General features: G+C 45.6%; 1 protein-coding gene across 1 annotated transcript in view; it reads right to left on the bottom strand.

Annotated features, from left to right (window-relative positions):
• Positions 1-13,047, bottom strand: part of LOC102432247 (colorectal mutant cancer protein) — a 232,446-nt gene that overhangs the window by 39,966 nt on the left and 179,433 nt on the right. Inside the window, exons 8-10 of the mRNA XM_023756000.1 lie at positions 2,933-3,079; positions 1,475-1,564; positions 269-417 (exon numbers count right to left, since the gene is read on the bottom strand). Of these exons, the coding sequence (XP_023611768.1) occupies positions 269-417; positions 1,475-1,564; positions 2,933-3,079 (386 nt within the window). The remainder of the gene's footprint in view (positions 1-268; positions 418-1,474; positions 1,565-2,932; positions 3,080-13,047) is intronic.

The raw sequence follows: 13,047 nt of genomic DNA, 5'->3' as shown, positions 1-13,047 counted from the left end.
TAAAGAATTTAAAACAGTGAGAGCAGAGCAGTAAAGCAAGTGTGGGGTCCTTCTGAGTACGAGGCCCCACACATTTGAGTCTCAGGTCTCCCACCTGTGAAGCCAGCCCCGCCTGCTTTCTGTAAGCGCTCCTGTGATGAGCAAGGTGGTAGAACTCCCACCCACCAGCCTGACAGCATCACAGAGCCACAATACACAAGGCCACTTCAATCGATCTTTGCAAAGGGGCAGCTCCCACCATCATGCAAGTATACAGGTTTCCCTTTACCTGTTCAACCGTTCCGTTTCCACCTCAAACTCTCTAATTTTGCTTTCGGAGATGGCAGATCCATGTGAGTAGAGAGTTTGGAAGATCTCTTGGATGTTGGAGCAGTCCTGAAGAGAGTGGGCCAGGTGTTCCGCCACGCTGCTGGATACCTGTACAGGTGAGCATGAATCCCCGTTGGGACAGTGTCACTTCAGGAACCCGGACCCCCAGGCATGCTTTACATGCCAAACTATTTAAAGCTCTTATTCCTGAGGATCAGGCCCCAGGAGATGGTTACCCTGATCTTTCTCGGTTTGTATATGATTCTAGTGCAGAAAGCTAACTACGTGCTGTGAAAGCAATACAGATACAGGACCAAAACACAGCTGCATCCTTCACATGCTTGCTGTGGGGATAATGCCCCCTGAGAGTCCCTCATGTTTTGGATACTAAGCAGAGTGTGGACTCCCTTCCCCCTTCCTTATCCCCTGCCACTCCAGGGCCTTGTCCCTGGCTGCTATAGCCAAGGAGAGTGGCCGACTCCTTTAATTTCACAATTTAAATTTGGCATAGAATCTGGATGCATGCAAATTTTGCTCAGCGTAGAATTCTAAATTAGGGCCTTAAAAGTGCTATTCAGACTCTCTCCACCCCTGAGGATCTAACAGCTGGCTCTCCTAACTTCATCCCCAATCCTAAAAGGTATCCCTCAGGGAACCTGAACCCCTGCCTTTCCACCATCCATCAGTCTAGCCCCGGGGGCTGGCAGGTTCTACAAATGAGCACTCTGGGGCTGGGCTAGAGGGTCCTGGTCTGTCAGAGCACTGGGCTTCACTTCAAAGGTAGCGTTTGTCCCCACTGGAGAGGGCACTGACTTCCAAGGGGATGTGCAAAAGGTGAAGTTCTTTTAGGGCTTCCTGGCTCAGTCTCTGGGGAGCAGGCTGATAGAAAGCAAACAGTTCCAGACTTTCACATACATCACCAGCAACTAGACTTAAATCATTTCTTTCTGAACAGTTTCAAGTTGAGAAAAAGTCTCCCTTAAAGCTGAAGAAGTAATTCACCATGTGGAAACCACTGTATATTTTAATCCTACTCTGGGAGGAAATCGTAATTTATTATTATAATTAACTGGTTCACTGGAAGTGAACTTTGGAAGTCCCTCCATGATCTCTAAGCCATTGTCTGTGCAGCTCTATTGGGAACTTGCTTCTCATGGACACTCACCCCGATGCTGCTGATTTCTGAGCCCAGGACGGGCCGATCAGACGATGAAGATTCAGACCTGGTCTTGGATAGCTTCACCCTCTCAGCAATCTTAAAAAGCAAAACAACAAACTATCAAAAAAAAGGACAAGTCATTCCCTAGATAAACTGTTCACATAGTTTATATCGGCATACTGGTTAACCATGGTTAACTAAACTGATTAATATCTTAAAAACTGTAGGGAGCGGCTATAGGGTCAAGCCTCAGACTGACCTGTGGCAGAGCCACATACAAGTCCCAGCTTGGAGGGCAGAGCCCTCCTAGCACGATTAAGCTTGACGTTATAGTCCTCCCTTATTCCTAGGTAGCTAATGGGCTGTGGGAGGTGCAGCAAGTGCTGCCAAAACAAGGCTTGAGTAACGAAATAGATTTGAAACTCACAAGAACATTGTAAACATGTTGACCTCTCCCCTTGTTTTGCTTTGTGTGATCTGACTATAAAATAAACCTTGGGCTTACAGGCTTGGTCACTGTTTCCTCATCCAGGCACAGTGATCCTACCTGGCCCCAACTGCATTCTCTTGTCTGTCTTCTTTAATCCTTCACTGCCCCTCCTCAGGTTCACCCCTGGCTGTGGTTCAAAAAACAACTCACTTGTCCAATTTTTCTACTATCCATTTAACCCAGGGTTTTTCAACCCTAGCACCACTGACATTTTGGGCTGGTGCTCTTTGTGGTGGGGGCTGTTCTGTGCATTGTAGGATGTTTATCAGCATCCCTGGCTTCTAGTCACAAGATACCAGTAGCACTCCAGTTGTGACCATCAAATTTGTCTCCAGATACTGCCAACTATCCCTTGGGGGACAAAATCACTTCTGGTTAAGAAACACTGTTTTGACCTAAAGTACACAACTTGATGGTTGAGACTGATCTTCTTGTGGAGACTGGCTGGTGACTGGGGAAGGGGAAGGGTACAGTTTGAACAGTCTCTCTAGGATGGACTCAACATATGAGCCTAGAGCTGTGGCAAAGAGTGGGAGGGACTACTTCTCACAGCGACCGTGGCCACCCATCCTAACCTATTTTCCTGCTGGCAGCGCTGGCAGTCCTATGAGTGGGGAGACCGTGGTTCATCACGTAGGGTCCCCTCCTGGGCTGAACCTTAGTCCTCGTGAGCAGCTCTCCATCCACTCTTTAGTGTTGTAGAACCTGACAAACATCTCCCTCTCCACAGTGAACTGTCAGTGGTGACATGCTCCAGCTGGCTGATTAATGGGAGCTGGAGTCCAGGTTGCACGTCAGAGAGACTTAAAACTACTAGTGGGTTATCTCTCCCTGCAGCTCCAACGTGGGAGGCCTGTGTGGGATCCTGGGAAGCTCCTGGGGCATCTGAGCTCATCACAGACCTGCACAGTGGCCACCTTGGTACAGGCTGGTGCCTCCAGATAACAGGAGGTGCGCTGCCCCCAGAAGCTCACCTTGGCGATGGGGATGTCATTGCTGCTGCTGCTCGTGCTCAGCTCCCCGGTGCTGGGGTTAACGGGGCGGTTGGTGGAAGTGAGGCGGCCGGGGCTGGAGGGCCCTGTGGCCTGCACGCTCTGCAGTCGGGTCTGAAGCTCTCGCACCTGAAATAATAATAATAATAATAATAATAATAATAATAATAATAATAATAATTAATAATGCCTTTAGACACAGTGGGTGGATTCCCTGGCCAGATAGTGGATGTAGGACACTGATCTACATTATAGAATCAGCTTCACTGACAAGCTAAGTTGGTTGAGTCCATATTCGTGTCACTGTGTTCTTTTTTAAAAAAATATAATTGGCTCTTTTAATGTTATCTCTCTTTTTTAAGGTATCACTGTATTCTTCATTAGACCTGCCATGGCCATCATCTGTGTTCCACAAATACAAGAGGGGCATGTTGTCTAAGGCACTGGAAGCTGCCAGCAGAGGTAGAGCAATCCTCTCTAAGGAAGTCTATTCCTCATGTGCCTGACGCTGTGCCGGGCACTGCAGACGAGGAGCCAGGATGGAATCTCCACTCTCATGGAGCTCAGAGCTCCGAGGAGGGAGACTAATAAATTCAACACAGTGCACACTGCGGGCTATAAACGTCTGTGTCCAGTGGTGTAGGAAGCAGAGGAGGGGAAGGGTATGCCTCCATCTGAGATGATCAGGGATGGGTTCAGGAGGGAGTGGTACTCAGCAGTCTGACAGGTGGACAGGGCTGGCTTTGGAGGTGGCGTGGGTGAGTGGGGCAGGGCGAACAGCCTACACACGAGCACAGGCATTATGCTGACGCGCTGCGTTTGAAGAACTGCAGGTAGAAGAGAGATGCGAACTGGCAAGGAGGCGAGGCTAAGGTGGAGACAGAGGTGGCACCTTCAAGATGGGCTTATCCCTGGGGCAGTGGGAAGGAATATCTAAATAGTGCTTTTATATAAAAATGAACAACAGGGCCCTCTGAAGGATACTTAGAACACACATTTACCTGCACAGAATTTAAATGTTCAAATCCTGCTTCTCTATGGTGACGGTTCAGTGATGAGTAAGTGAAGACTGTAGAAACTGGTCTTTCAGATGACCTGGATCACAGCTTTGTCACTGTGTACAGCGTCTATCTTAAAGGGCAAACTGACTGCAGCACCCACAGGCCCTTGCAAAAGGGTGACAGGCTCTAGCAAATGGGTCACAGGCCCTGCTGGGAAGAATTAGCACCAGGATATCGAAGGCAGGGCTTCCCAAACTTGTAGGTGCACCAGATGTCCAGGGCTGGTGAAAACACAGCATCCCCCTGGGGGTTCTGACTGAGCAGATGCGGAGAAAGCCCAGGAGCCCGCACATCCAACAAGCTCCCAGGAGGTCAGACGCTCCCGGGAAGGGGCCCACATCCTCCACAGCACTGGCCTGAGGCACTTCCAGGGCCATGAGCCCTTTAGTCCCAGAGGCAGGAGGAGCGGAACCTGATCCTGTGGCCCTGGCGCCAAACCCTGCGAGGCAAACCTTTCTCTAAAAGTGGCTGAAAAGCTTTCATATTAAGTACTTTGGATGTCTCCATCCAGCTAAATTGGGAACCAAAAGTAATTGAAATTTCAATAATTTATTAACATGTTAGAAGCCAAATAGGAAAATTCCCTGGGAGCAAAGTGCATTCGATAGTAACGCGCCAGACACAGGGCTGACCTGAAAAGAGTTAAAGACCAGAGAACACACGCCTGTCAAAGCTGAATGGTGTTGCTGGTGAGAGATACAGGGCTCATTATGAAATGTGCCCTACAAACCAAGAATGGGGGTAGTGTGGATGCCTCATTGCACGCTATGGTGAAGGGAGAGGGCCCGTTCCCCGCTCAGGCCTGCTACCCGGCACTAGGGAAACCTCCCTAGTGAAGACCATGGATTTCAATTTCTATTGCTGTGGAAGTCTATGAGGCCCTGAATAACAACAATGTTAACACCACTCCACAATCTAAAGAGTGTCTGAGTCACTCGCAACAAAATCAGTGATCTGTGCCAAGAACCCCAATTGGCCCACTCATCTTGCTTTTTAAAAAATACAAACTGTCCTGGGCAATTTATAAAAACTTCATTAAAACTTCCCATGTTTTAAAAAATGTTTCTCCTTCTTATCACTAAAGCAAAATGTGTTCACTATGGAGACTTTAGATGACACTGAAAAATGAAAACAGAGAAAGCACCATGTTCTTTCTTACTCTACAGAGACATTTACTCTGAGTCTTTTTCCACGGCGTACTAGTGCACAGGCATGCATGCTTAAAGTAATCCCTACATCTAAATACCCATGTTCATTGAAAAGCTTTGGACCCGAAGAATGTCTTTGAGAACCAGAGGATGATAAACATGTTTATTTTGGTCTATGCTTTATTATGTAATGATCATTGTTAGGCAGTGAAAAAATCCAGCCTAGGTGAGTGGGATGACTGTCATGAAAAGAGAGAGAACTGGCTGAGTTAAACAGCCTTTTCTCCCTTCTTGATTTGGGCTCTGGAGGGGTGTGTATGTGTTTGTCTCTCTCTCTCTCTCTCTCTCTCTCTCTCTCTCTCTCTCTCTCTCTGTGTGTGTGTGTGTGTGTGTGTCTTAATTTCAATTCACAGAAATGAAGGCTAGAGTTGGCTGGGTCAGCCTAGGTAAGGCTCAAGAAGGGAGGAAACACAGCTGTTAGACCCTCACTTTTATACTCACATGTCACAGGTTGGAGTATGTTCCCCTAAAAGATATGTCCGGGTTCTAACCCCCAGGTACCTGTGAATATGACCTTATTTTGAAGTACGGTCCTTGTAGATGTCATTAAGTTAAGAAACTCAAGATGAGCTCATTTTGAATATGGTGCGGGCCCTAAATCTAATGACTGGGGTCCTCACACAGAAAAGAAAGGGGAGATTTGAAACAGACCCAGGGAAGAAGGTCGGGTGAAGATGAAGGTCATGTGAAGGTCAAGGTCATGTGAAGGTGAAGGTAAGAACACCAGGAGTGGCCAGAGGCTGGAGGAGGCAGGAAGGAATCTCTCTTAGAGCCTCTGGGAGGACAGCCCTGACGACAACCTGATTTTGTGGATTCTGAGCTGTGAGAGAATGCGCATCTGTTGTTTTATGTTTGAAGTAACGAACTAATATACCCACCTTATATTGAAGGTATTTTATTAGAGAAAATAGGGTGGAGTAAAAGTAGGTTTACAGTTGTAAGCAAAACACAGAGTTTATTCCTGTGTTATTATGTATTAATTATTGTATTATTTTCCATATGAACAGCTGTAAACCTACGTTTGCCCCACGCTGTATTTTTCTCTCTATAACACATGTGGCTTGGAGTCAGGGGGTAGGGAGGGATCACAGCTACCCCGAAGCTAGGATTCTATATTTGTGGGAAAGTCCCCCATCACCCTTTACAACCTTGGAGTTCTTCAACAACAGAACACAGAGCGCGATTTGAAAGGCTGTTTGTTTATTTCTCCTAAAGTTAGCACATAGCCAGAATCTATCTAGATGCCAGAAGAGAAGTTAATCTGTTACATACGTTGGAAACCTGGTAGAGTATGAAGGTAAGTTTCTTATATTTCCGGGGCTCACAGTCCAGCCAAACATTATGATATGAACCATGCTCTGAAAAGGGGAACCTACAGGGATGTCACAGTATAGAAGGTACATCGCCTCTGCATTCCCACAGCAGCAAACACTAGGATTCCATCTTGAAGGTTGAGTAGTTGTTCAATAAGCAAATAAAAAGAAAAGGGTAACAAGGGAGGCTCTGAAGAGTTCATGTAAGGAAACGACATTAAAATGCTGGAACTCTGCTCCTCCCATTTATACCTTAACTAGAGGCCCAGTGCATGAAATCAGTGCATTGGGGGGGTGGGTTTCCCTCAGTCTGGCCTGCATCCTCTCACAATCTGGGACAGCTGGCTCCTAACTGCTCGCCTGCCTGCCTGCTTGCCCCTAACCACTCTGCCTGCCTCATCACCCCTAAGGCCTGCCTGCCTCATTGCCCCTAACCACTCTGCCTGCCTGCCTGATGCCCCTAACCACTCTGCCTGCCTGCCTGATTGCCCCCAACTGTTTGCCTGCCTGCCCGATCGCCCCTAACTGCCTCTGCCTAGGCCCCCGCCACTACGGCTTCATCCAGAAGGATGTCTGGAAGGTCGTTCAGCTGTTTGGTCTAATTAGCATAGTATGCTTTTATTATTATAGATGACTCCCAAAGGGAGAACGGGGTTTTATAAACATCATTTGATCAGAGAGGAGAATGGGCTGGAGTGAGAAGATAAAGGAGGTGAGTCAAGGGCTCTATGGACAGTTCAGGAGAGAAATGATAACTCAAACAGTGATGTGGGAGTGACAATGGCAAGTCCACCTTACATCAGCACTGCCCACCAGAAGTTCCAAAAGCGATGGCGGTGTTCCGACCGCACTGTCCACTGGGTCACATGTGGCTAGTGAGCACCGGCAATGTGCCCCCGTACCTCTGGGAGTAAGTGCAGGAACCTCCCTGGCTACTGTTCCACGTAAACTTCAAGGGAGGGATACCTGCTCTCCCACCTCCACCTTGGCACCAGGGTTCTGGCTTCAGCATTGAGCAGATATGCACTAATACTAGAGAATCCACCAACATGCTGCCATGGACAGATGTAGATTAAGAGATCAGCAACTGGGTCACCTCTGTGCACTAGATGGATAGCTCAACCTGGGGCATTTAGAGGAACTGGAGCTGGAAGCTGGTGGCAAGCTGAAATGTTTAAAAATTGATTTGTATGGGGGGGGGAAATAAAACAAAACTGAGTTTGCAATTGTATTCTATTTTCATCAATTTAAATTCAAATTTAAATTGCAGCCAGTAGCTACTCTATTAGCCACTGCACTTCTAGAACTATTCAAGGAAGTAAAAACAAACAAACACACCCAAATTTGTGGTGGGTTGACTCAGTGGACATGGTACTACTCGGTGAAATGTGGACAACATGAGGAGGAGTTAATTTTTCAGAGAGAAGATGCCAGGTTTGGACATGCTGAATTTAAAGAAGCACTGGGTATTCAGTCAACAATTAGAAATGTAATCTGAAGAAAGAAGGTCAGAACTGGATGCAGAGCTTAGGAATCTTGTGTGTGGGAGGCTGCCCAGGGAAGAGGTTCGGCAGTGGGGGTGGGAGGAGAGAGCCTATGTAGCTTGTTGGATGGAAGGTTCAGTGGAGGACAGTAAGAGGGGGGCATGCTTGCTCCGGGAGAGAAAGCAAAGAGGTAAGGACGGGGAAGAAGGAAGGTGAGTTTACAGACTGGAGAATGAGGACAGGAGACAGAAGGTTTCTGTTTTTCTGAGAGAAAAGATTAAGGCCCCTCTGATAGGAGTGGGGGAGGGAATAGCAGATGTCAGAAATGAAGAAGAAAGCTGACCTAGGTCCAAAAATGAAGGGGGGAAAAAAAAAAGCTTAGACAGCACCGAGAACTCAGCTGAGCTCTTCCATTCAAGACAGTAGACTGAGTAAATGCATTGTTTTCTTCAAACTCTGGAGGCCTCAGGACAAGAATAGTAAGGAGTGAAAAAAGATTAAACCATAACAGTGAAAAGAATATGCTAGAGCATTAGCAGAAAGAAGATTTGAGCACATTCTTAAAGCTAAACTGGAAGGAAGAGTCTGATGAAAGAAACAGAGTGGAAAAAACCAGATTCTATAAGATATACAAGGGGAGGGGGCCAGTCTACAGGAGAAGGCTGGCAGGGTCCGACTCTCACTTTGGCAGGTACCACAGGGGATGAGGATGAGAAGTGGGTGAAAACAGGGGGAGTAACTCTATGTACAGAACAAATGAAAATGCCCAGCATATGACAGCCCAGCTAAAATAAACAGGCACTCCTCCTATTAAAATTGCATGGAAATGCTGCCATAAAAAGGAACAATAAGAAAGAAATCCACTGCCAAGTTTAAAAGAAAGGCAATAAAATCTCCAGATGCCAGAAGTGAAGTGAAAAATAAAGCTAAAGAGGTTAGGGGGGAGGCGGTGCCGGGGGAACTGAGAGCAGGGCGTGGACTGCTCATGTCAGGAGGGGCGGGACATCAAGAGTTGGCTCCATCAGGCTGTTTGAGCTGATCCTCCACATAAAGCCTGGAGCCTTCCTGCCCCACCATCTGTGAACAGTGGATTAAGTGCTGCCCTTGAAGCCAGAGAGAAAGCCTAGAACTGTGCAGAGGGCCAACCATATAAATTAAAATCCCAGACCCATGACACACTTGGATGTGAAGTCGAAATGTGTATTATCTGCATATTGCCAAGCCTCAATCTTACAAGGTCTGGATTTTGCCAGGCCACGCACTGCCTTGAGACCTAAATTGTAAATCATCCAATAGCATTAGGGAACAGGAGACATAAGCCTCCCATGACTGGGAGCACAAGACCAGGAAGTTGCTAGACATGGAAGTGTGGTTGCAGAGGAAGGAGGATGAAACAAGAGCCAGCAATCTAACTCAGGAGATGAACTCACCTCAGAAGAAATGAAAATAATGGAGACAGTGAGCTCTATCACAATAAACACAATTACGATCTTTAATAAGATGAAAGGTATTTCCATAAAGAATAAGAAATTATGACATAAAAATAGGCGGATATCAAACAAGAATAGGTAGATGAGAAAAAAGCCAGCAGAAGATGTAACCAATGCAATGAAATCACTGGTTAAACTCTAGACTGGATAAAATTGAAGAGAGAATTAGTGAACTGGAACATAGTGCAGAGATTAATTCAGAACACAGCATGGGGAGCTAAAAAGATACAAAATATTCAAGCATTGATGAGAGACATAAATGACTGCTGAGGTTCTGAAGTACTTTTATTTTTTAAAATATTTTTATTGATTTCAGAGAGGAAGGGAGAGGGAGAGAGAGATAGAAACATCAATGATGAGAGAGACTCATTGATCGGTTGCCTCCTGCACGCCCCTACTGGGGATCAAGCCTGCAACCCAGGCATGTGCCCTTACTGGGAATCGAACCCAGGACCTCTTGGTCCATGGGGCAACGCTCAACCCACTGAGCCACCAGAGCCGGGCTCCGAAGTACTTTTAAAGGAGTTCCAGGGGATGAGAACATGGGAGATGACAGAGAAACAGTATCTGAAAAGAAAGTAGGTGAGTTTTCCAGATGTGGAGTCAGGTCTTGAGACTGACTTATCGCATCAGTGCTAAGTAGGGGAGGCGGTTTTTAGATTCACCAGGCAGGAGTCAGGACAGCCCAGCCACCATCTGACTGCAGCCACATCTGAGCCCAAGTGAGAACTGCCCATTGGAGCCAGTTGCCCTTGGAACCATGAGGATAATAATACATATTTGCTGTTTTAGATCTCTAAAATGGGGTAGTTTGTTATGCTGCCCAAACTAACTGAAAAAAATAATCCCATATCTAGAAATACTGTAGTGCAATGTAGGCGTCAAAAATGACAGAGATCAGCTTAAAAGCTGTCTAGTGGGAGAGATAGACATCTTAGGTCCGAGGGCAGCCTGTTGGTTTGTTTCATTTACTACTGTATTGCCAACACCTTAATGGTGTCTGACAGTGTCAGTCTCGATATAATCTGTTGACTATACTTTTTAAAATCATCTGTCAACCTAAAATCCAATACTCAGGTAGACTATTGTGGAGGCCCTTAATGATGTCCATGTCCTAATCCTGGAAACCTGTGATTAAGTTACCTAAATGGCAAAAGGATATTTGTAGGAATGGTTAAGAATTGTGAGATGGGAAGACTGTCCTGGATGACCTTACAGGGGCCTTGGCAGTCACAAGCATCTTGTGAGAGAGAAGCAGGAGGGTCAGAGTTGGAGAGGCTTGGAGATACTATGCTGCTGATGATGGAGGGAAGGGCATGAGTCAAGGAATGTGTCCGTCTCTGGAGCTGGACAAGGCCAGGAAGAGGAACTCCAAAAGATCTCCCAGGAGGAATGCAGTCCTGACCATACTTTGTCTTTAGCGGGTGAGATGCATTTTAGACTTCTGACCTCCAGAATTATAAGATGATAAGTCTGTGTTTTCTTAAGCCACTAAATTTATGGCAATTTGCTATTTACAAGTATCATCAAGAGTGTTGTAAAAAAAAAAAAAAAGACATTGTCAGAAAAAGATTAAGAATTTATTACCCAAGGGAGGGGCAGGGAAGGGAAGAGATTAACCAAAGAACTTATATGCTTACTAGTGGCCCGGTGCACGAATTTGTGCACACTGTGAAATTAATTAGAAGAAATTTTTTAATAACACTATGCGCCCTTTATAATAGAAGTGCTAACCAAATTCAAGATCGACAATGACAGATTGAAACACATGTGTACGATTGGTGCCAATGAGAGCTTTATATATATCGTGCATGTGCGAGTCAACTTAACCTTGTCTTTCAGATGCACGGTTCATCACTGCTACACTTTGGGCCCCAGGAGGAACAGGCCAGGTGTGAGTAGAAGGACACAGAAGAGCTGTGGATCTGTTTCCTTCCATCTGCAGGGAGAGAGGTAAAGATGCCTGGCGAGGCCCTTGGCCCACATCCAGTGCATGACTGAAGGGCACTCCTTTTTCCTGTTCTGAGCACTTGCTGGGATCGTGATGGGGAGGTGTGCTGGGTCCCCAGCCCCACTCAGTGATTCAGTGGCTCATGAAGGGCCTGGGTATATGTCCTTTGAAAGAGCTTCCCAATGATTCTGACACACATGTTGAGAACTGCCCCAAGACGGGTGAGTGAAGTCGCCTGTTCTCTGGCACTCTTACTCATGTCCAAGTCTCTCTGGTGTCACACTCAAACAAATGAAAACAAGTCAGCTGTGTTAGGAACATTTACTGCTCAACAAATATCTACCTGTCCCCCATCCCATTTCTCAGTCCCTCTATGGCTAAAGTGGAGCACCTGCCTACTTCTGGCCAACAGGCCGTGGGAGGAAGAATTTAGTGCAGGATGAGTCCATTTAAGTGATGTTTTAGGTGATGGGTTGCCATCAGCCTATGATCCTGAGTGAATATATGGGGCAGAGCTGTGCCCTCATCCCCAAACCTGCACTGGATATGTAATGCGAGTCAGAAACAAGCTCAAATGGTGTGCTATTCCACTGAAATTTGGGGGTTCATTTGTTACTGCTGTATAACCTATTCTTATCACCACTAATAAACCAGCCATACAAAGGAAGAGCCACCTGACACCCCACATTCAGGTTGGAAGAAGAGCACTGGAGCCAGACCCCCTCCTCGCAGCCCCTCCTACAGGGCCTGATCAGGTCCGGAAGTGCTGAAACAGGGTTTATTTTTTACAAATCTTTTTATAAATTTAAACTTAGCTAATATTAGTATCCTCTCCCTTGTCATATAAAGAAAACTCCTAAGAAGAGACAAATAAAATATGACAAAGTTCCATCCAGGACAAAAGAGAAGAGTGTGTTTACATATAAACATAAAGTTGTTAAAGCCAGGAGATAGAGACTATCTCTACTTTATTTTTTGTTTCTTTAACTTGAAAATTAAAAAAGAAAGCTATGCCAGCCAGTATTTCCACTGCCTAGATGTAGTCTCTCTTAGTATTTTGGCATTTTAGCGTCCCTTCTATTTCTATGTTTAAACTTCTGTATAAAAAAAATTATACAACTAAAAGAATAAATTCATTTCAAAAAGAAACTAGTACACTAGAAAAGTTCAAGTAACCTTTGACTTATATCCTGTAACTCCTTACGACTATTATTAAGAGACCTGGTGTACACTGCTCTGGTCTATTTAAAATATTTTTACATATACACATATATAGTCGATAAATTTACACAAGTTCATAGTAATATAAAGTATGGTTTCAAAGTCCTGCTTTTTTCGTATGCAGACACTGCGGTCAAGAAAAGTGTCATGGAAGGGAAGGCAGAGTTGGAAGAGTTCAGATGGGACCTAAGACCAAATAAGGTAAAACAAAGATGAGTCTTTATCTGATCCACATGAGGCCACAGAATTTCACTTCCAGACATCTCTCCACTGTCACTGATTTTTAGTAAAAAATATCCAAGAGTACTGACTTAGCCTATAACTATATCTATAACTGAAGGAGACAATTCAAAGTGAAAGGCTGCTTCA

This window comes from Myotis lucifugus, unplaced genomic scaffold, assembly GCF_000147115.1.
Source record: "Myotis lucifugus unplaced genomic scaffold, Myoluc2.0 scaffold_0, whole genome shotgun sequence".
NCBI classification, from domain to species: domain Eukaryota; kingdom Metazoa; phylum Chordata; class Mammalia; order Chiroptera; family Vespertilionidae; genus Myotis; species Myotis lucifugus.
This window is presented reverse-complemented; position numbering and strand designations above follow the sequence as displayed.